We start from the raw sequence: 25,121 nt of genomic DNA, 5'->3' as shown, positions 1-25,121 counted from the left end.
AGTGTCCAACGCCAATGATTCCAAAAGAAAGCTGCGCTTTAAATAAGTAACATTAATTTAAATTTCAGTATGAGTGTGTATTAATTATTAAAAAATTACTAGGTTTGGATTGGAGCGTAAGTCTAACTTAGAGCTTTCATGCCATGTATGAGAGTTACTAGAACTGGAAACGCTATCATACCTAAACCCAGATGATTAATTTAGTTGTTTTGTGTATTAATTGCAATTGAATTTATGGTGGTTGTTTAAATTAGAATCTCGCATATCATGTATGGGGATTGCTTAACCTAGAACTATCATCATCTCTAATTGCATTTAATAACAAACCCTCATATCTGAAATTAAATTAATGTTGCTAATTTTTTATGCTAAAATTTGGGAATCAACGGGTTGGTACTGAAATTGTCTTAACTCAAGCACTATTCAAATTCATATTTTTACGTTTAATGTTTATTTCAATTTCTGCCTTACTTTATTTTCTAGTATCTGTTGTCTAAAAAAAACTCATAAAAAAATCTTGTTGCCAATTTGTCCATATGCGTGTGCGTGTGTGTGACATTCTTTTTCTTTTGCCATAAATAAATCTCTCAGTGGACGACCTGGATTCATCCAGAAAATATAAATTTAAATTTGGACTACAACTGCACTCGTACACTGGCGAGTATAAACCTCTCACTAAAATAAAAAAAATATAAAAGTTTTATTATGATTTGTTCTTATTATGTTTTAATTGCAGGGTGAGAGTGCAGTCACTTTGTCAAAGTAAAATTGTTTAAGGATCTTCTCTATATAAGTTGATTGATGAATAAAAATTTCATTTGTTAAATGCTCAATTTGCAAACCAAGACAAAATTTTGTTTTTCCAAGGTCTTTCATTTCTAATTCTTTCTTTAAGTATTCCATTGCCTCAGATAGTTTATTCAGAGTTTCAATAATATTTAAGTCATCAACATACACTGCAATAATAATGAACTCTGATCCCGAATTCTTTATAAAGACGCATGGACAAATAGGATCATTTCTATATCTTTCTTTTAATAAATATTCACTCAAACGATTGTACCACATGCGACCAGATTTCTTTAATCCATACAGGGATCTTTGCAATTTAATTGAATACATTTTTCGAGAACTTGAGTTATATGCTTCAGGTATTTTAAATCCTTCAGGGATTTTCATATAAATATCACTATCAAGTGATCCATATAAATAAGCTATAACCAAATCCATTAGACGCATATTAAGCTTTTCATGAATTGTAAAACTGATTAGATATCGAAATGTAATTGCATCTACCACAGGAGAATATGTTTCTTCATAATCAATACCAGGTCTTTGAGAAAACCCTTGTGCAAGAAGTCGAGCTTTATGTCTCACGACTTCATTTTTCTCATTACGTTTTCGCACAAAAACCCATTTGTATCGAACCGGTATTACACCTTCTGGTGTTCGGACTACAGGTCCAAAAACTTCGCGTTTTGTGAGCGAATTTAATTCTGCCTGAATTGCTTCCTTCCATTTTGGCCAATCATTTCTTTGTCGACATTGTTCGATAGAATTTGGTTCAATATCCTCGTTTTCCTTAATAACATCAAGTGCTATGGCATATGCAAAAATGTTGTCAATAACTTGTTCTTTTCGGTTCCATCTTTTTCTTATAAAGACATAATTTATTGAGATCTCATCACTTTCATTATTTTCAGGTACCTGAACCTCTTCTGGGGTCTTTTCATCAATTATGTCCCGAGTCTCGTCGAGAGTACTAAACTCCTTTATTGTGCCATCTTGATCATGTACTTCTTTTCTTTTTCTAGGATTTTTATCCTTGGAACCGATTGGTCTACCATGTTTCAAACGTGTCTTAGATTCATTAGCTACAAGCAATCCTTTAGGGACATTAACTTTTGCAGGAGTATTTATAGCTGGTATATGCGATTTAGTTATTTTTCTTAGGTCAGTAAATGCATCTGGTAATTGATTTGCAATATTTTGAAGATGAACTATTTTTTGAACTTCTAGCTCACATTGATTTGTGTGAGGATCAAAATGAGATAGTGATGATGCATTCCATATAATTTCCTTTTCTAATTATTTTTTATCTCCCCCTAATGCTGGGAAATTTGTCTCATCAAAATGACAGCCAGCAAATCGTGCTGTAAAAACATCACCTGTCATTGGTTCAAGATATTTAATAATTGAGGGAGAATCATATCCCATATATATTCCCAACCTTCTTTGGGGACCCATCTTAGTGCGTTGTGGTGGGGCAATTGGAACAAATACTGCGCAACCAAATATTCTTAGATGGGAAATATCTGGTTCCTGACCAAAAACCAATTGTGATAGGGAGAGCTTATGATATGATGTTGGCCTTATGCGTATAAGTGCCGCTGCATGGAGAATTGCATAACCCCAAGTAGAAATTGAGAGTTTTGTTCTCATGAGTAATGGTATAGCAATTAATTGGAGGCATTTAATAAAAGATTTTCCTAAACCATTTTGTGTATGCACATGAGCAACTGGATGTTCAACAGTTATTCCAACTGACATACAATAATCATTAAAAGTTCGAGATGTAAATTCACCTGCATTATCAAGACGAATTGTCTTGATTGTATAATCTAGAAACTGTGCTCGTAATCTAATCATTTGAGCAAGTAAATTTTGCAAATGCCACATTACGAGTCGATAATAAACAAACATGTGACCATCTAGTGGATGCATCTATCAATATTATAAAATACCTAAATGGTCCACATGGTAGATGAATAGGTCCATATATATCCCCTTAGATACGTTCTAGAAATACAGGTGATTCATTCCGAACTTTAGATGGTGAAGGTCTAATAATCAATTTTTCTTGAGAACAAGCAACATATGAGAATTCATTAGGCAAAAGAATTTTTTAGTTCTTTAATGGATGTCCATGTGAATTCTCAATAATTTTTGGCATCATTATTGACCCGGGATGGCCTAACCAGTCATGCCAAACAACAAAACTTTCTTTATTAATGAACTTCTGGTTCATTGTAGCATGTACTTCAATTGTATTAATGTTTGTATAATACAAACCAAAAGAAAAGGCAGGTAGCTTTTCTAATACACATTTTTTACCAAAGACATTTGATGTAATATAGAGATATTCTATATTATTTTCATTCATAGTCTCAACATGGTATCTATTTTGTTGAATATCTTTGAAACTTAATAAATTTCTTTTTGATTTAGTAGATAATAAAGCATCATTAATAGTGAGTTTCGTTCCTCTAGGCAATAAAATACTCGCTCTTCCGGAGCCTTCAATGATTTTTACATTGTCTGATATTATAGTGACACTAGTTTCCATTATTTTTAAAATTATAAAATGCTTCTTATTTTTCAATATAGTATGTGTTGTGGCTCTATCTGCTAAGCATATATCTTCACAATTGATATTGAGTCCAACAAAAAGAAGTGAAAGATCCATGCTTCTTCATTTTAAAAAAAAATATAATAAGATTCAAGTAAAAGAAAGCAAATTACAAAAGAAACACACCAACAAAAATAAACACACTAATGCTAATGCAACATGAAGATAACAAATTTAGAAATGAACATTTGTATCACCAACTGAAGGGTTAATTTTGCAATAAGAAAAATCATCAATATTTCCGTCAAAAAAATTTGCAACATCCAAGTGTGTTGTCCCCAAAGAGTGAAGGTGATCACCATCAAAATCACCTTGAGATGCAAAGTTTGCTTCAGCATTTTTCCCTTTCTCCTTCAAGAAGGCTTGATAAAGCTCAACCAAATGTTTAGCAGTACGACATGTACGTGACCAATGACCTTTCATTTCACACCTATAACATACACTGTCAGTATGTTTTGAGATTTTATTTTGTGAAATTTTACCGTCTCATGCTTTTCTTCATTAGGTGTAATTTTCTTCAAATTGGAAGTATTATAATGACCACCATGATATCAAAAATTATTTCAACCTCGACCACATCCTCTTTTATGCCCACAACCTCGTCCTTGATTGTTATACATTGTTGCATTCATTTCAGGGAATGGGGTAGAACCAGTAGGACGTGATTCATGATTTTTTTATCAAAAGCTCATTATTTTGTTTAGCCACAAGAAGGCATGCAATCAATTCTGAATATTTTTTAAAACCTCTTTCTCGATATTGCTACTGTAGGAGCACATTTGAGACATGAAACGTGGAGAATGTTTTTTCTAACATATCATCTTCAGTAATATTTTCTTCACGTAATTTCAATTGAGAACTAATTTTAAATATTGCAGAATTATACTCACTTATAGATTTAAAGTCTTGCAATCGTAAGTGCATCCAATCAAAACGAGCTTTTGGGAGAATTACTGTTTTCTAATGGTCATATCTTTCTTTTAAATTTTGCCAAAGAATAAGGGGATCCTTTATCGTGAGATATTCAGATTTTAGTCCCTCAGGAAGATGACGTCGAAGAAATATCATAGCCTTAGCATGGTTTTGGCTAGATGCATCATTTTTATCTTTAATAGTGTCTCCAAGACCCATAGCATCAAGATGGATTTCAGCATCTAGTATCCACGATAAATAATTTTTTTCAGTAATGTCAAGTGCCACAAACTCCAGTTTTGTAAAATTTGCCATGGAGAATACTATCACAAAAAGTAATAATTAGATAAATGGTAAACTGAATTCATACTGACAATGAAAAGAAAATAACTATAGAATAATGAAATAAAATAATAAGAAAATTAATCAACCATACATTATCATCATTTATAGTATACACAATATGATAAGAGAAAAATAGCCATAGGTGAACTATGAACAAAACATGTATAAAATATAAAGAAAAGTTAGAATACTTACCTTGAATTTGTATGCTAGAATAAATAAATTGACAGAGAATCGTGCTGATAACGTCTTATAAAACTAAAGAGAACAAGGACAAGAAAAATAGAAAAAACTCATAAGATGAGAGAATAGAAATTTCCTTTTTTTCCTTGTTATCAAAAGTCATTCTTATAACATAAAATGCCTCTATTTATAGGCCTACAATAAAAGAAATTCAAAGGTCACATGTTACAATTATAATGAAGGGAGTAAAGGAGTAGTCATATGTTGCAATTATAATGAAAGGAGTAAAAGGGTAGAAGTTTAGAAGATGAATGAACATCCACTTAATCATGGTATTTATAACAATGTATGTTTTTCTTTTGTAGCTAGTAGCTTTTGAAATTGGCAATTAATTAAGCATTTTCTTCCATGATTTTCTACAATAGAATTTTTTTTTTTTAAAAACTTAGGTGTTTGGGTTTCGCTCGCCTAATCCTGTATGAGATCGACCTTTCTCTCTGGTTTGATCTCTGGGTAAATCGAATGCAATCACAAACTTATATACTCTCAAATAGACACGCAGTCAATTCTTATAAAATGAGACATTTTTATCTCTATCAAGAGTTGGTCTCCCATTACTTTCAATTTTTTTTTTTTAACTTTACTGCTTGCTCCATATCCTTGTGCATAGAATTGTTTTTTCTTGGGATTACGGCCCCTTGTGGGTGCCCCACATCACCGACCCCAACAAATGGTGCAGGAGATAAATCAGGAAACCTGGTGGTTATTGGTTTCAATCCCGGGCAGCACTATACTTTTTAAAATAAAATTAATAATAAAATAAATTAATCGTGACATTTTAAGTACAAAATATATTTTAAAGTGGCTAATAACACTAAAGATACAATATTTGTGTTTTTCAATAAAGAAGCATAAAGATTACTAGAGAGCTCTAATAAACTTCTAAACAAATTAGGTTCACAGAGTTTAATTTTGGTAATGCAAATTCAAAACTTATCAGGAAAAATCTTTATGTTTAAAATAAAAGTCAATTATTATAATTTAAATGAAGGATTGAGAGACTACACCATTTTGAAAATTTACAAACCACATGAAAAACTAAAAATCAAACTATAACTTCCAACAAACAAAAAAGATATCAATATGCTTTCTTCAAGATTTTGCAAAAAAGACTTATGATATAAATGTTTTATTTTACAAATGTACATTACTAATCATCGGTTGCAAGTCAAAAAAAGCAAAGGATCTAAGTTTCAGGAACTTGAAGGGTTTGAGGTAATTTTTTTATTTATTAAACTCAATTTTCTTACTCAAAAAAGTTACTTACAAAATTTTACATTAAAAAAATTGTTGGATTTCCAGCATCAATTGAAAATATTAAATATTTCAGAATAAAAAATGAAGGACAAAGTGAATCTAGACTAAGACAATGAAGACGAATATAAACAACAAAATAAAAATAAAGAAAAATAATTTACTCAAATTAGATATGTCATATAAGATAGGATATTATAATTTTTATAATTTAATAATTTTTATGAGAAACGTCTAATTAAGAACAATCATATATTTTTACTAGAAAGAGAGGGGGTGAAGAAATATCTAGTAAAAATACGTAATTCTTTTTCCCATTATGCAGGTAAAAAAAAAAATGTATGCCCGAAATTGTCTAAAAGTAAAAAATTTAATTAAATGATTATAGATTCTAATATCCTCATTTAATTATGCATTTTAAATTTAGCACAAGAAAAATATATGGATGAATTGTAGGATGCCTGCCGGGGAGGTGTGGGAACAGAAAAAGTCTGGCAGGTGGAAGCAATGAACACTGAGTAGAGGCCGCTGAGCAGTGACCGACCGACCAGACCACGGGAGGAGGCGGGCGACTGCACATGCACATATTTCGGATTACTTAATAAAATAATGACTTTGAATGGTTCTCAAGGATAGAAATGGTAATTAAACATCTCTTGATAAATTTGTTTGTTCCTTCTAACTTGGAACTTTCATGGTTTTGTTGTTTTCTTCTTCTGCCGGCATTGGGGCAAAGGTTTAATTGGACTCATCCATCATCCTTGTCTCCATTCTCCATACCAAAATACGATTTGTTTAGTTTGGGTTGGTTTGGTTTGGAATTTACTGCTCCCCTAATTCAAGAAAAAAATTTCAAATCAAACAAAGATGAATTTTAAATAATCCAAAAAAACTAAAAAATAAATCAGATGAGTCTATAATGATTATTTTGTATCTATATATATATATATTTAATCAAGCACAATAGTGTAGTGTAGTGTAGTGTGCCACTCGATTATTCTAAGTACTAGGATAATTATTATTTCTTTAATAATGTAATCGTATCAAATGTCAATGATACAGAAGAATTATACAGACAAGGCCATGCCCAAGACGAACAGTTACACTTAGTTTGCCCATGCGTTTTGGGTTGTACCTTTTAAGCTGTTTTGTTTTTAAGTGATATAAACCTTTTAAATTGAGTAATGTTTAAATTAATAATATATTTAAATTATTAGTTAATAGTTATGTATTTAGTTTGAAAAAATTAATAATCTATTAAAATTTGATAACAGATGAAAATAGATATGTTATTAATTGTTGAATAATATAAAATTTTATCATTATATAATAATAAATTATATATAATTATTAAAAAATATATTAATATAATATATTTACATTTTTTATTTTTTATTCAAATTTATTAAAGATTAATATATATACAATATATATATAAACTACGAAAATTGGGACAACAGAGATGGTGACGATCGCTAGGGCGACGACGACAGCGAGGTGTGAATGGCTGAGGCTAGGACGACAGCGAGTTGCGAATGTTGACGGTGATGGGCTGGGGCCATGGCTGGGGCAACAACGATGGTGACAGGCTAGGGAGATGGCGACTGCTGGATATAGGTTTAGTGGCGGGAGATAAGTTGATGCAGAGAATAAAGATGGCGTATGGTTGGAAATAGCTTGAAGTTATAAGGGTAAAATCGTCTTTTACTCGATCAACTCAAATAAGTTAAGATAACGTTTTGAAAAAGCTAAAGCTGGATAGCTTTTGAAAAAAATTGGTATAAGAGCTTTTAAGCTATTTAACTTTTAAACTCTTTAAACCATCTAAACACAGTAAAATAAGTTTGATAAATGGTCAAATCGCATAGCCAAATGAATCGTTAAACACAGACCGACAAAGCTCACTCCTACTTAATTTGGCTAGGTTTTTATTTTTGTAATTTTTAATTTAAGTAGTGTTTAAGCTGGTTATAACGTTTAAATTAGATAGCGTTTAAACTGATAATGTGTTTAAATAAATATACTTTTAAATTATCAGTTAATAGTTATGTATTTGGTTTGAAAGAACTGATAACATATTATAACTTGATAAAAAGATGAAAACAGACATGTTGAATAATGTAAATTTTTATTATTAATTATTGATAAATTATATATAATTATTAAAAATATATTAATACAATATTATTATACAAATTATATATTATATATATAAATGTTTTTTGTTGTTATATATATACATATATACACACATATGATAATAGGAGGAGGGGGGCAACGGGCAGCGGTTGATGGGGCGACGATTGAAAATAGGGAACTTGAATCAGATCGGGGCGACGAATGGTCTGCGACGGAGAAGACAATGGGAGCAATGGTGGGGGAGATAGTTGCCGATGTTGTTGATGGGGGCAATTGCTGGTGAGAAGGAGCAGGTGGGGGCAACGGCGATGGCTGATGGTGGCGACTAAAAGAGTTGAAAAAAAAGAAGAATAAGAAAAAAAAGAAGAAGACGAAGACGACTGCAGCGGAAGACAGAGATTGAAGAAGAGGACATAGATAAAATTAACAAAAAAAAATAGGATAAAGTAAAAAAATACTTAGTCAACCCATTTTAAATAAGTAATATTTTACAAAAACTACCTCTCAATAACTTTTATAAAATGCCGTGGCAGTAGCATTTCTGAGGTGCACCCAAACACCGCACAAATTTTTTTTAACTACTTATAATACAGCTTACAAGCGGTCAAACCGCTTTCCCAAACGAGCCCTCCCCTCCTCCGCCTCCAGCTCCACTTCCTTCTTCATGACCGGAATGGCGGTATACTCTGCTCGTTCCAGAAGAAATTCTCCGGATCAACCATCGTCTTCACCTTCACCAGTCTGTCGAAATTCCTATTGAAATACTTCACCCCGTACACCCTCCCTTCTCTGTAACGATCCTTGCCGTTGTCGGTGACCCCAATGTCCAGATCCCTGTAGTTCAGAAACGCCGATCTAGGGTTCTTCGACACGAATGGTGTCATGAAGCTGTAAAGCTCTCTGGTTTGCCCCACGTAGTTCTTCTCCGCCTCGGCGCCTGCCTCTCTCCAGCTGACGGAATACTGGATCTTGAATTTGTTGCCGGCGCGGTGGGGGAACGGCGTCGCCCACGCAGGAATCTCGCTCATTCGGCCGCCGTACGGGTTGAAGACCAACCCGGTTTTCCCCAATTCAATCATCTTCTTCCAGATCGATTCCAACCCGGCCTTGGAAATTGGGGCCTGGACATAATCCGATTTCCGCTTCTGAAACTGGAGCCCGTCGTAGGTTCTGTTGAGCAAGACTTCCGGCAAAGTTTTGTTGTCGTAATTCGCCCAGTAAAGCACCGATTCGATCCAGTTCATTTCTTTACAGTCCTCTTTCTTCAGTCCCAGCTCGGGAAAATCTTTATTGATCACTTCCAGGAGCCTGTTTGTAGGATCAAAGTAAACGAATCAGGACCTATTTATCATGGGTGTCGGGTAGAATGAGACAAACCAAAATCAAACTCAAACTCAAATGGAGAATAAAATTGATCAAAAATTAAAGATCAATGCTACCTAAGATCTAGAATACGCCCACATCAATAGAGGGCGTGTGATTATCTAATCTAAAATAATCAAGATTTGAAATTGCTTTTAATTTTGAGAATTTGTATTGGGCCTCATTTAAAACTATACTTTAGAGTAAGAGCGAGGGAGGCGAGGGGTGCCCAAAATCTTTTTTCTTTTTGTCCGAAGAGGAACACAAGTTGGGGGAGGGAGGGAAACAGAGCTCCCTTCATGTTCGTATTAAACATCGAAATAATTAATTTTTAGTGCAGGGATCGTGGACCACAGAATAAAATCGAATCACGATGAATACACAATCTGTGGTTGTGCGGGATCGATCTTACCTGTTGGAATCACCCAGAAACATGGCTATGAAAGATGCTCTAATGGTCTTCTGTTTCTTCTTCTCCTTGCTAGTGATCGGTTGCAGAAGAAGCCTGATGAAAAGATCATTATCAATCTTATCCGCAACGAACTGCCATTTAAAGACAACCTCCGTCGCGTTCTGTTCCAGTGTCTTCTCAACCCGGAACACTGTCACTGTCTCCGGCACCGGAACCAGCCCAAGTTTATAGGCCAAAACAACCCCAAAACTGGCGCCGCCGCCGCCTTTTATGGCCCAAAACAGGTCTTCTCCCATGGCCTCTCTATCCAAAACTTTGCCTTTAACGTCCACTAACTGGGCGTCTAGCACGTGGTCCACAGCCAGGCCGTACTTCCGGAGCATATTCCCGTACCCGCCGCCGCTAATGTGGCCGCCGACGCAGACAGTCGGGCAAACGCCGGCAGGGAAACCGTACGTCTTGCTGGTGGACGCTAATTTGTAGTAGAGCTCGCCGAGAGTAGCGCCGGCCTGGACCCAGGCTGTTCCGAATTTCGGGTCGATCGAAATCGAACGGAGATTGAACATATCGAGGATGACGAAGGGCACCTCAGACACGTAGGAGATTCCTTCGAAGTCGTGGCCGCCGCTTCGGATTTTGAGCTGAATTCCGATGATTTTGGCGCACAGCACGGCTGCCTGGACGTGGGTCTGAGCCGTCGGGGTGACGATGACCGCCGGTTTGGGCGTGGATGAGGTGTTGAACCGCTCGTTTCGAATGTAGGATTGAAGCACAGTGATGAATGATTGGTTCTTGGGGCTGTAGAGTATCGAAGAGATTTGACTTGGTGGGATTGAGTGATTTGATAAACAATGGACGAAAGATTCATAGACTGAATGTGAATCCGAATCTGCCCATAAAAGCGGGAAAAAGATCAGAAGAATAAGAAGAAGAAAGTGTGGATGAAACGGCATTGGTGAAGATTGAGTTCCTTTCTTATCCATTTTCTCTGGGTACAAAGTAGTAAAGTAGGTTTCAAGGGTTATATATAGAATGCGAGAACAATCGCCGTAATGTGCGTTTGACTAGAAAGTTAAACGAAGAATTTTAACGAAACAGGAAGAACAGCATGCACGATTGTGATGTTTAGTTGGGTTAACATGTTAAAAAGAAGCTCGAATAATCAATCATAGATTAGGTGGTCAGACCGACTGAGTTTTCTTAAGGTAAAGATGGTTGTGTGGGAAAGAGAAGTCCGCAGGGATTAGAGAGACGGCCGGATAGCTTTTTTAAGCGCGATTCTTTTTGTCTTATTTCTAGACGGCAGACAGATGAATCTGTCCAAATATCTACAGTCTTGAGTCTTCCCAATTGCAGCGCAGGCACCGGGAAACTCTTACATCAAAAGAGTGATCGAAGTTTACATGAACACGTTGACTTGGATAAAGAAAGAAAGAAAGGTTGATTGTGATTAGTTCTGATCAAAAGTTGGGACTAGTCTTGATTGTGTACGGGTTACGACCATTGTTTTAAAAATCGGATCAGATCGGCCGTTCAGACTGATTTTACCTGGAATCAGTGGCCTATTCGATTCGATTTGACATAAAAAGTCAAATATTCTTTAACCCGATCAAAATCCGGTCGGATCGGTGAATCGGGAACCAGGTTGACCTCGATTTTTTTCACCCTCGCACTTATTTTAAAATTTTTAATTTTTAATTAATTCTTTAATAACATATATAACAATTATATATAAAATATTAATTATATATTAGTTAATAATAACATTTCTCATAATAATATATAGAATATTAGTATTTTAAATATATATTAAAATATATATTTAATATATATTATTTAATTATAAAATATATATATGACATCATCCGGTCGGACCACTCCGGCCTAACCGGTTGGACTAACTGACCCGTGACCTAATTAATAGGCCGGTTCGCTCCCCGGTCTGATTTTTAAAACATTGGTTACGACTTACGACTTGAGGTGTTAGCTAGAGTCTAGCGATTAATCCACGAGAGAGTTGAATATCGAAGGATTAAGGAGGAGCCGACCGGCTTTATGTCCTTCTTATGATTTAAGTTCAGTAATTTTTGTATTTGTGGGTCCTAAAGGAATTCAATTAAATTCTATTTAGTAAAGTTGAAGTTCAATGAAAAAATTCTTACTCATATTATTAAATGTTATTTTTTAAATACAATAATAAATTTATAATTACGAAAAAATATTTATCTCTATTATGTGTATTTTTTGGACCACATTGGGTGGGCCGAAAACGGCCCAAAAAGCCAACCCGATTATCCGAAGCCTGGTCAGTCCAAGGTGAATCAAAACCACAGGTCGCTACACCAAATCCAGGCCACGGAATGGGGTGAGCATCGAGTTGCATATCCAGCTTCCTGCGAACTTATTCAACTCGCTCACATGACACTTGCGGGTTTATCGAAAACCCATCACGGCCTGACAAAGAAGAAGTCAACCTTCTCAATTCAAAACAAATCAAATCCTTACAAAAGCGGAATTCATTCCTGACTACGGGAAACTGATAAGGGAACTCAAGTAATGTGATCTTATCTTCAGATTTGGTAGATTATTCAAATTGTAAATACCTCATACTATAAATAAGGTCGAGAAATCATTGTAAAAGGAGAGAGAATTAATAATATATTGTTATTCTGCCGAAATAACCATAAAATAATCGTGGACTAGGCATCATTCTGGCCGAACCACGTAAAACTTTCTTGCGTGCAGTTTGTCATTTGTTTTGCTGGTTTCTTTCTTTTGCATTTGTGTTTATTCTCTCAGTGCGGGCTGACAAACAACAGTCAACCGATTTTGAACGTCGACATTTTGGCGCTAGAAGAAGGGTCCGCTCTAATCGATATCAATTGCAGGAAGAAGAAATACGAGGTGTTCTGAAATGGTGGCTAATCAACATGAAGACCATGTTAACCAACCGTTGGAGGTGTTGCCAGTCGGGGGCTCGGTAGTAACCACTGCAACTACTTCTGTTCCTTTGTTGGCATCTCCCCATGGGTTCCTTGCCAATCCGTGACCACTATCCCCGGGAGAAAGGCGATTCAGGCTTGGCAACAACGTAATGAAGCGCTGGAGAATACAGTCATGCAGCTCGCTGATGCAGTTAGGGCATTGACCTAAACGCAAGTCCACGCCTTCCAAAGGCAGGTGAAGGTCGCTCCACCTGGGGGTGTCCCTCAACCCTGGGGTGTTAGACCTGTTCCAAACGAAAGAGAAGTTAGAGGAACATCACGACGGGCTGAATCAGTGCATTCCTTAAAGTCGCGGTCTCGAAGATTGAAGGAACGACGACGCCGTGATGACGAACTGGAGGTTCACTCCATAGGTCTGAGGGTGAGGGTGAATTGTTATGGAGTTCTCCATGAAGAGGTTCATGAAGGGAATTGACGACATGAAGATTCGCGTCGAGGAGATAGCTCGATCAGGGTCAGTCCGGGTCATACCAAATACCGTAACTCTCCAGATCTTGGGAATAGGAGACGACGTATGCCGCGAGATCGCTATTCGCCAGAGTGAGATAATGGATGGGAGAAACGGTCTCTTACTGGACGATCTTTGGATTAGGACCCCATCGTGGAGGAATTACTATAGAAGGTCCAACAATTAGAAGCGAGACACAGGGTTCATGATCGGAAGGAAGGCCACAGATGGAGGACCTTGTTCTCCAGGAAAATCGAACTAGAGCCTCTCCCTCGCAAATTCAAGATCCGCAATACCCCTCAGTATAATGAAGATGACGATCCATATGACCATCTGGATGCTTTCAACATCCAGATGGATTTTCGAACTTCTAGTTCATTGGTGAAATGCAGTGCCTTCCCTACGACCCTAGGAGATATACCTCGGACTTGGCTCAAGAGTCCCGGTCCTCGCAGTATCTGTACCTAGGAGGAGTGTCAGAGGAAGTTTATTAGTCAGTACAGATCGCTTAGGAGGCAGCTTGCCCCGTCATGTCACCTCGCTACGGTATTCCAACGGTCCAATGAATCCTTGAATGATTACATTGAGAGGTTTAAGCGTGAGGTTAATAATGTTGAGAACCCATCAGACGAGAGTATTTTGACCGTGATATCTGCGGGGTTTCGAAAGGATGGAAAGCTCTATGAGAGCATCTACAAATCCCTTGTGAGAGACCTGGTGAGTTCTACGAATGAGATGTATAGGAGATCAGATGGGATGAGACTTTTGGCTCGAAGAATCTGGGTAACCAAAAAGATGAAGCTGGAAGCACCAATCAGAGCAAGAAGAGAGGTAATGGCGACAATGACAAAGGGGGCCAGGGACGAAATTCTAATGATCAGATCGCTAAGAAAGCGAGGAACGAGCTAAGAGGTGAGTGACCTTCGTGCCAAGGTTGCTATGAGAACTATAGAATTCTGTCTGACGCTCAAGACAGGATCTTCGCTGCTGAGAAGAACAAAGAGGATTTTGGGAGGCCTAATCCCATAAAGACTCCCAACAGATTCAAGGATAAGGACAAGTTATGTGCCTACCACAATGAGGCGGGACACAACACCTTCGAGTGTTGGGCATTGAAGGACATGATTGAGGAATTGATTAGGAGAGGTCGCTTGTGTGATTATGTTGTGCGACCAGGAAATCAGTAGCCCCAGCAGTGAGCTCAACCAGAGCCTCGTCAAGCTCCCGAGCAAGATCAAACACCTGCGGTAAGACCTATTTTTACTATTTATGGTGGGCCTCATATCGCAAGAACTTCTAATAGGTTGCACAAACGTTATGTTCAGGAAACAGATCACTTTCTGCTCACCAGATATGGCAGATAGGAGAGACCATCTAAGAAAGCCAGAGCCGCCCCATAAGACATCGTTTTCGTAGAAAAAGATGTCAGAGATGTGTACTAGCCTCATAATGATGCTCTTGTGATCTGAGCTCGAATTGACAATGTTGAAGTGCAAAGAATTATGGTGGGCATTCTTTATGCCTATGGTTTCGTGAATTCAACGCCTAAGATAATCATTGTGGAGTTAAGGTTAACTGAATTTTAAATATTAAGGAATGGACATGTGTTAGGTTTGAAAGGATGTCCCCTTAGGTAGGTGCCTTGTGGACGTTTATCCTGAGGGCATGGGTAGGGGCGGAGCCACCTGAGTCCCAATGGGGGCAGTTGCTCCCACTGGGCCAATTTTTTTTTTAGAAAAAATATTTTTTATAATGATTTATTATTAAAAATAAAAAAAATATATTATATTTTACTACTAGAAATTAAAAAAAAATAAGCATCGAAGAAAGCAAGTATATAATGGTAAGTAGTAACTATCACAATATTATTTTACAATTTGTTCATAATTTTATTTTTTTACAATGATGATACAAATAAAACTAAGTACTGAAAAAACTGATGAAGCAAAGAAAACAAATATGGAAGAAATTTATATTGAAGAAAATGAACAAATTAACAAACCAAGTATTGAGTAAATTGATGTTATACAACTTCCTACAGATCCCAAGTTAAGAACTACAATAATAAATTACAATGTTAATTTTTAATATCAAATTAGAAGAATCTACTTGTAAAGAGGTCTGTGTTAATCTCGAAATTAAGACGATTCATTTCAACTTGGTTCAATAAATTTGGTAATTGGTTAGAATATAATATAAGTAAAGATGTCGCATTTTGCTTATAGTGTTATATTTTTAAAACAAATAATGTGGAATAAGGAAATAGTGATTCTTTCATGAAAGAAGGGTTCAGTCATTTAAAAAAAGAAGAAGATAGATTTTAAGTTTATATTAGGAATGCTAATAGTGCACATAATTAAACTCGAAATAACTGTGAAATCTTAATGAATTAAGAGTAAAATATTGAAATAGTTTTCTTTAGGCAATTAGAACAAATACTATGTGATTATCGAATTCGTTAAAATGCATCAATTGATTATGTTCGACTTCTTCTACAACAAAAACTAGTCTTTTGTAATTACGACGAGTTTAAAAATTTAAATAATCAATATAATTTTTTTGAACAATTGCAATTTTTAGTATAAAAAGTCGTAAGAAATAATTGTAAAAAAAATTATTTTAATATTATCACTATTATCTTATTTTTAAAATTATATTTTTTGTATTTAATTTCGCCCCATTAGACCAAAATCCTGGCCTCGTGCCTGGGCATGGGGTGGCCAAATTACGGGCTTCATCCATGGCTAGAATTTGATGGAAAATCCTGGCTTCGTGCCTGGGCATGGGGTGGCCAAATTGCGGGCTTCATCCATGGCTAGAATTTGATGGGTAGTGGGCCTATAGTTGGTTGGATAATTTTGCAAGTAGTTTACTGGCGTTTTAGTTCACCTAATGCTTAATTAGGTGCACACTGTGTAATTGAGGTGAAAGCTCAGTGCCAGTGCCATCAAGTCAAGAGTTATATCTTAGATAATATTTTTGTTCAATTAAAGACGATTTAAATAAATTTTCATAAGAGAAGATTTAAATCTTATATCAAAGTTTTAAGTTAATATCTGTACCTTAAATTATTATGAGAAACGAGCTTTTTTGTTTAAAAAAAATAAATTAAATATCAAACTTCCCGCGGTAGGTGATCACAGCAGGCCATGGGCCTGCGATGGCAAGTCATAGGTTGGCAAAGACGATCGTAGGGTGCCCCCGGCAGGCCAGCCATGATAGTTGCAGGGGGGGCTCCCACATAGGGTAACCCTTTGCCCTGCCACGGGCCTACTAAAGGAGGCAGCCCTTTGTAAAATAAGTAAAATACTTATTTGAGAAAAGATATATTTTTAATCTTATTCTATAATTTTCAACGTGTCTTGGTACATTTAGATTTCACAATCAACCCTTAAATTGAAAATAATCAAGTTTAAAATTCGAAACACGACAAGCAATTTGAATTAATAATGTGGAGCAAAAATTTCCAACAAATAATTATAAATTAAACCAACCATTTTACTTCAGGTAAAAAGGATGGAGGAAAACGCATAATTATAATTAATGCATTCAACACCAATTTTCTATAAAAAAAAAAAAAGGTGCAAAATATTGGTTACAGAAATAAACTAGAGAAAATCAAACAAATCGGACGAATCCACTTGCCAATTCAGGAAATTCTCAATTTTGACCTACAAATCTTTGATGCACGAACAGGTTGTTTTGGTGCCTTCAAAACGTTTTTTTGTATTAAAATATCAAAAATATCAAAAGAATATTTTTGAACCATTTTTTTAATTTTAAAAATATTTTAGACCATTTTGTAATATTAAAAAAATATCAGTTAACGAAATTGTTAGAGATAAAATTTTCTTTTTAAATTTATTATTTACTTTTAATTAATAAGTCATAATTCATGAATGATAGAAACTTATGTTTATATTTTTTTAAAAGTACTATGAAAATTATGTTTATTTTTAGATTGAATATTAATTTTTTATATTAAAAATTATATTTTTCAAAAAATCTTATATTTTTTTTATCTATGCATTTACCTAGAATTTTTGTTCTTTACTTCTTAAAAAAATATAATTTCTCTATTTCTATTTAGTATATATTTTTTATTTCATTTCATTGTAATTGTCACTTAGATACAAACTCGTTGATTTGTTTGTTTACAGCTGATTTGGAGATTTGGAATGGCTGGAAAATGGTGCCAAAATCAAGAAAAATGGATCCAAAATAACAAAGATCGATTACGTGTAACGATTCGTTATTGGGTCTATATCATTATTTATGTTTTATTTTATTTTTGGGTGCATTATATATCTTGACATTATTAAAAAATTGAACGGTGGAGGTAATTTATGTGACCATAAGTCGCAAGTAATGAAAAGAAATATTATGTTAAAAGTCTAGGTGATGAGAACCAAGGTTGTTAAAATCGGAATTTTAAGTGGGATCGAAAAAGTGTCCATAAAATCGAATCGTAAAATCGTAAGATTTTAGAGATAATTAAAAATACCCTTCAGTTTTTGTAAATATATGTTTATAATAACATAATTTTGCAGAAAATAATTTAATATCTTTTAATAACCTGATTATTCCTTATTATAGTTCAAAAGATGATACTTCCAAAATATAGTTCAAAAACGAGCAGGTTGGTATAGGCAATTTAGAGGCAAAATATAGGTAATTTAGAGGTAAAATATAGCTTAAAATTCTTTTAGAGGATTCTTTCAACGTCTTCCATTAGATTTATGTTGTATTTTTTTCTTGATTTAACATTGATTAAATCAAGTAAAATCCCAATTTGGGGTTTGGTGGTCCATTAATTAATTACTTGTTTGTCTTGATTTACTTATGCAATCAATGTTAAATCAAGTAAAAATTATAATTTAAATCAAGTAAATTGAAACTTATGCAATTAATGTTAGATGCTATGTGATATTGGAATTTACACAATCAATGTTAAATTAAGTTCCAATTTAGAGGCAAAATATAACAATTCATTGCATAAGTTCCAATGTCAGATGCTATGTGACATTGAGACGTTGGAAACATCCTCTAAATTGCAACTTAAATCAATGAAGGTCTTTGAATCGTAAAATCGTTTGGGAATCTCTAAAGCATAAAATCGTAAAATCGTATATGTAAAATCGAGATTTTATAGGATTTTATCCTAAATTGGATTTTACATGGGATTTGAATCGTTTAGGGGTTTTCAAATCGTAAAATCGTAAAATCGTACACGTAAAATCGGGATTTTAACAACTATGATGAAAACTTAATTTAGGTGTAATTCCTAAAGTAAATTTATGAGATATTGTAAGTTGAACATTTAATGTGTATGTGTGGGTAAATTAGAAATAAAAGGCCCAATAATTAGAGGTTGAAAATTAAATAAAACAGGTTGAGAATTTAGGTTTGTGTATTTAATTAAATTCAAATAGATTGGGTTGGACAAAGTGAAAAATAAACCCATCGGCCTTAAGTGAGTTGGGCCTATTTATATGAGTTGGATTAATGGGTTGGACTTGAGCCCATTTGTAAAATAATGTTTTAAATTTTAAAAAAAATATAATGAATTGTAAAATGACAATCAAGGGCTTAATGTCTTTGTATTGTGTGTGTCAAAAAGGTAAAGGTAAAGGGAGATTTTATAAATGGGTTGGATAGAGAAAATAGAAAAAAAAAAAGAGAGGAGAAAATGACAAATATCAAAAAGGGGTATGGGATATTTGTGTCTTGTGTGTGTGAGAGAGGGGCATTTTGATAAAATGGGTTTTAATTTCTTTTTGGTTGTAACCTTTTTGTGAAATTTCTTGTATATTAATGAATCTTGTTGAGGTTTTTGTTTGGGGCTTGATTCACTTCAAAATCCTTTAAGAAATGGCATATTTATTGGTTATATTAGAGCAATGCAATTAATTGTTGAATTGCATTGCATTTTGTTCGTGTTTTCATTTTTGGGTTTTCAAGGGTTGGCTTTTTAGTCTTAGAGGGTCGATTTGTCAGACTTGAAGGGTCTATTTTCTTATCTTCAAGGGTTGACTTTCATTACTTCAAAAGTCAACTTTCCTGTTTTCAATAGTCGACTTTCACCTTTTCAAGAGTCGACTTTCTAGCTTTCAAAAGTCGACTTTTTGTGTTCAAAATTTATTTTTGACCCAGAATTTATTTTTTACTCAGAGTTGTAGAAAAATAATCTATACATATGTAAATCCTAATGAGATAGGGGTTGTAATTCATATATTAATTACAACATTCGTTTGTTGATTACATAATTTAAAAATAAGGGTGAAATGGAGCAATGTGTCCATGGGTATGAAATTGGCAAGACTCGCAATGTTGCATGATGTTATAAATTGTATGAAAATGTATTAGTGTTGCATGATAGATATTTGCGCACATATTATTTTGCGCGACAGCTATGTTCGTGAGTGAGAAACGAATATCCTTTGAGGGTCTGATGCGGGTTGAGGTGGCCATAAGTCTGATAGGTGAGACTCAAATTTTAGTTGCTTGTTAAATTTTTTTTATAATGTATGTATACATGCACGAATGTGATGTCCTTGGGAGTCACATGGAGCACGTGAAATTCATTATTATTAACGTATGTGCATAAGTATGGAAATGAATTCATGACACGTAAAACAATCACAACAGAAAAAATGGTTGTGAATGTAAACTTATGAGTTGTATCTTATTTATACATTTTCATAGAGTCTTGTGAGTTACTTTGTTTACTTTTATGTTATTCTAGATAGAGATAAAACAATGATTGAGGGCGAGTCTAATAGGGCTAGAGCCCAAGTCTAGAGGTGTATAGAGACATTATAGACTAGAAGGTCCTTGTTAGTAGTTTAGTTTCGATGAGAGCATATTGTGAGGAGATTTTATTTTGTTATTTACATTATTACCCTTGTATACATTTTGTATAGGCCATGGTGCCAAGATGATGAAACTTGATTATGATGTAAAATTTTTATTTTACCTTCTACTAAATGTGTTTAAAGTTAGAAGTTTGATGTTCAATTATATTATTTTGTATCATCTTTGTCATGATCTCATTTGAAATATCTTATGCTAACAGAAATATTAGGAAACCAACCCTTACATGATGCATATTCAAGTATATAAATCCAATTGTAACCAAACAAATGATCTATTTTCTCAAATATTTTCCTTTTTTTTTTAAAAAAAAAATTGGTATATGATTAAGTATTTATATTTTGAGATTGATTATTTTTAGTTCATATTGTATCTATTTTTAATGATTCGAATTATAAAATATTTTAAATGTTTTTTTATATACTTTATTAATATGCATTTAAAACATTTCATAATCCTGCTAAAAAATAAAAAGTGTAATTCAGATTGAAAGTATTTTATTTTTTAATTAAAATATATTTTATATAATCAAAAAATATTTTTATTGGAGGCTTAATTTTTTTTTTATAAATTTCTTATTGTGTGCCCTAAAGTTAGAGGACAGGAAGAATTATTACAATTAATGTTTTAAAAATCGGATCGGAAAGTGAATCGGCCTATTAATTGGGTCACGGGTCAGTTGGTCTGACTAATTAGATTGGAGTGGTCCGACTGAATGATGTCATATATATATTTTATAATTAAATAATATATATATTAAATATATATTTTAATATATATTTAAAATACTAATATTCTATATATTATTATGAAAATGTTATTATTAACTAATATACAATTAATATTTTATATATAATTGAGATATATATAAAATAATGATTACAACAATGATTAGGTGAGAAATGCTGTACGGGCTCGGCCGGTTGGGTCCGGTTTTTAAAACAATGATTACAACAAAATAGCTCCTATGCTTAAATAGTAGAGCACATATATAGTGGAGGGGCATTATGTATATGAAAATAAAAATAATTGAGATAAAGATAAGCATTTTAAAAATAATTGTTTCTAGAATTTTTGAATTTTAAAATTATTTTCACATATTAATAATTAATTACTCTTGGACGCATAATAAAAGATCTTATTTTTTTATAATTATAATCTATTTGGATAATTACAGGGTAAATTAGTTTTTTGACAATTAATTTATAATAACCGAATAGAAAATTAGTATAACACTAAATTATACTTTTTTTATGAGACGTGGAATAACATTATTTAAGTCCATATCATTTAATTAAGGTACCAAATTAAGAGGCTGTAAAATTTGGGGAAAGACAATTCTAAAATGAGTTGTATATATACTTGAGGAAACCCACCCTTTGAACAGAATCACACAGACGAGGTTGCAAAATTAAGTTGGAATTCTTTAATATCTATATATCCATCATATATATATGAATTTTAAGAGTTAAGAAACATTTTTATAAAATAATATTAAACTTTTAAATAGGTATAGCTAATATAGGAGAAAGTATTTTGTGAAGCTCAAAGAAAGAAAAAGAACCAAATCATCACCAAGCCAAACCAATAAAGAACGAAGTTGATATTAACTAATCAGCAATATTATTTAGATACTCATGAAATATTTTTTGTGGCACTATTTTATTGATGTATTATACTTTATCTCCAAATTAATGAGATGAGTTTTATTCAAAAGAAGCAATCATCGGAGCTTCTGGCCAATTGTAGGAAACGAATGCCTATTTTGGAGCAAACTCACACCGCTGCAGGCGGAATGCTTTGCTCATTCCTGAAGAAATTACTCGGATCCACCTTCCTCTTCACTTCCACCAATCTCTTAAAATTATCCTTGTAATAAGGAAGAGCCCAAGTACTGGCTTGTTCATAGCTTGTGTTTCCCTTGTTGTTCACTCCCAGGTCAAGATCTCTATAGTTCAAGTACGCCTGTCTCGGATTCTTCGAAACATAGGGCTCCATCGCCTTATAAAGCCGCCGGATCCATTTCATATGCTTCACATACTCTTCTCTTCCTTCTTGCTTCCAAAAGGTCACCCAGTGGATGTTGTAAATAACCCCAGATCGATGAGCGTAAGGCGTCGCCGAATCGGAAATCTCGGCCAGTTCTCCTCCAAACGGGCTGAAGAGGGCCTCGGTTCCATCTATCTCGTTCAACATTTTGTAAACAATTTCCAGACCTTCTTCTGAAATTGGGGTTAATACGTAGTCCGATTTTCCTTTGAAGTATATCGGATCGTTGGTTCTGTTGAGCAAAATCTCACGCGGGTAACCGTCGAATCCTGCGAAATAGAGAATCGATTCGATCCAGCTCATTTCGAAGCAATCTTGTCGCTCCAAACCCAGCTCCGGGAAGCTTTGTTTCATCAACTCGACGAGCTTCTCAGCCCGGCCGAGGTACAAGGCCACGAACGAGCCTTGCGTTGTCAACTTCCCGAACCCGCTACTAGAGTTAGCGGTTGTTATGAACAGCCTCAGCAGGACGTTTTCGTCAAGCTTGTCCGCAATATATTGCCACTGGTGCATAAGCTTGGCCCCGTTTTGCTCTAGGGTTCTGTTCACTGTGAAAACAGTGACTGTTTCCGGAACAGGAAGGAGTTTAATCTGCCATTCGAGAATTACACCAAAGCTCGCCCCGCCGCCGCCTCTGATGGCCCAGAAAAGGTCTTCTCCCATGGCTTTCCGGTCCAGAATTTTGCCATTAACGTCGACCAGTCGAGCGTCGATGATGTTGTCGACGGAAAGGCCATATTTGCGGGACATCATGCCGTAACCTCCGCCACTGAAGTGGCCGCCGATGCCCACAGTGGGGCAGACTCCGGCTGTGAAGCCGTGAGTATTAGTTTTTTTGGAAATGCTGTAATATAGCTCTCCTAGGGTTGCGCCAGATTGGACCCATGCAGTGCCTTTTTCCACGTCGACATCGACTGATCGGAAGTTGATTAGGTCGACCATGACGAACTGGGATTCATAGGACACGTAGGAGAGGCCCTCATAGTCATGGCCACCGCTACGAACCCTAATAGGCAAGCCGGATTCTTTAGAACAGTATACGGCGGCCTGAATTTGGGAGACTTCTAATGGCGTGACAATGACTTTAGGTTTTGGAGTATGAGGCAAGGCGAACCTTTGGTTCCGTAATGAGGCCTTCAAGACGGATGTATAGTTGGAGTTGTGTGGAGTGTAGATGAGTTTTGCGATGGAGTTTGTGGAGTTTGGGAAGTGAAGGGGAAGGCATTGAAGGAAGTGGTGGACACGGGAATGATGATGAGATGGGGCTGCCATTAATGAGGTAGAGAAGAGGAGGAAAAGAAGTGGAAGCCATGGTGAAGCCATTAGAGTCTTCATTTTTGTGTTAATTGATGATTGATCAATTGACGGTAAATGCGGGGTTATTTATAGATATATTCTGGGATTGCTTGTGCAGCAGAAGTTATGTGACTTTTTCAACTTCTGGGTTTATTTTTCTCTGCAAGAAATGGGTTAAGAGGGAAAATTCAAATGGGATTTAAATACCATATATATAATATATATATATATATGTATGTATACTTTTCTTTTGTAGCTAGTAGCTTTTGAAATTGGCAATTAATTAAGCATTTTCTTGCATGATTTTCTACAATAGAATTGCTTTTTCTGATCTGCAAGAATTAGCTAGGCGAAAAGCGAAAGTACAATGAAACTTCAATTTCGTACTTTTTTTTATGAATTTTCTCTTTCTTGGGATGCCTTTCCTCATAAGGGCTGGTCGCTGAGTCCCACAATTTTTGACGAGAAAGATAAATCTGAATCTGATCCACAGTAATTACGCAGCGAGTGAATTCGAATGAATTTTTTCTTTCTAAACTATAGGACTCGGGAACTTTGTGTTTTAAGCTATTTACACATAAATTATATAAATATATATACATACATATAAAATATCATTCAGTAGATCCTACTGTTTAGATCTGCGCTCAGGAACCTCAGTTTGAAAGTTGCAATCTTTTTTTTTTGGGTATAAAAGTTGCAATCTGTAAGCATTAATTAGTACACGATTTGGGTGTTAGTCAAGGAAAAATGTTTATGTTTTATTGACATTTGGTTTCACGTGGGTGCAGTATTTGTATTTTTTTAATGGCAGATAAACTTTCCCAAGTTTTCAAGTAGGGAATACGAACTAAACACGTACGATTTGGAAGCATGAACACGATGATATCAAGATCTTGGATTTGCTTATTATCCCACGTCTCTTCTTATATAATTTCATTCTTTTTTTGCAGTTATATATATGTAGTCGTGTAAAAATGTTTTTTAATGAGAAATTGTTTGCGGTGAGTCAACCAATTGAATAAAATCCTCCCGCTCACCTGCTTTGTGTCCCTTTCTCATCTTCATCTTCATCTTCTTATGGATATTGGTCATTGCCCACCTCATATATATTTTCCTTCTCAGAGGCTGCTTTTAATGATTTTTTTCACAATTTTAGATAAGATCAAATGTATGTATTTTATTTATTCTCACTCCTACATCACACACTTACGATCTATCAAAGACTTTTCTATGGCCTCAACCTTTCTTTATTTTTATTGAGTCTTTTCCTCGTGTCTCAAGAATCTTTTCATTCAAGTAGTTACCATTATAGCCATAGAACACATTGACTTTCATTAATCTTTTCATTCTTTTTTTTGGGATTTTAAATTA

The 25,121-nt window shown here is 34.7% G+C and overlaps 2 protein-coding genes across 2 annotated transcripts; both read right to left on the bottom strand.

Annotated features, from left to right (window-relative positions):
- Window positions 1–8,739: 8,739 nt before the first annotated feature.
- On the bottom strand, window positions 8,740–11,078 carry LOC127795271 (berberine bridge enzyme-like 21). The gene is made up of 2 exons (XM_052326847.1): window positions 10,077–11,078; window positions 8,740–9,610 (listed from the first exon to the last, which is right to left on the bottom strand). The coding sequence occupies exons 1-2, from the start codon at window positions 11,057–11,059 to the stop codon at window positions 8,965–8,967; spliced, it is 1,629 nt and encodes a 542-aa protein (XP_052182807.1). The 5' UTR covers window positions 11,060–11,078; the 3' UTR covers window positions 8,740–8,964.
- A 10,912-nt stretch (window positions 11,079–21,990) lies between these two features.
- On the bottom strand, window positions 21,991–23,816 carry LOC127793730 (berberine bridge enzyme-like 18). Its single transcript, XM_052324423.1, has one exon. It carries the CDS (start codon window positions 23,784–23,786, stop codon window positions 22,179–22,181), a length of 1,608 nt encoding a protein of 535 aa, XP_052180383.1. The 5' UTR covers window positions 23,787–23,816; the 3' UTR covers window positions 21,991–22,178.
- Between the last annotated feature and the right edge of the window lie 1,305 nt (window positions 23,817–25,121).

Source organism: Diospyros lotus, chromosome 2, assembly GCF_014633365.1.
Source record: "Diospyros lotus cultivar Yz01 chromosome 2, ASM1463336v1, whole genome shotgun sequence".
Taxonomy (NCBI): domain Eukaryota; kingdom Viridiplantae; phylum Streptophyta; class Magnoliopsida; order Ericales; family Ebenaceae; genus Diospyros; species Diospyros lotus.
Note: the sequence above shows the minus strand (reverse complement) of the source record. Positions and strands in the feature narration are given on the sequence as shown.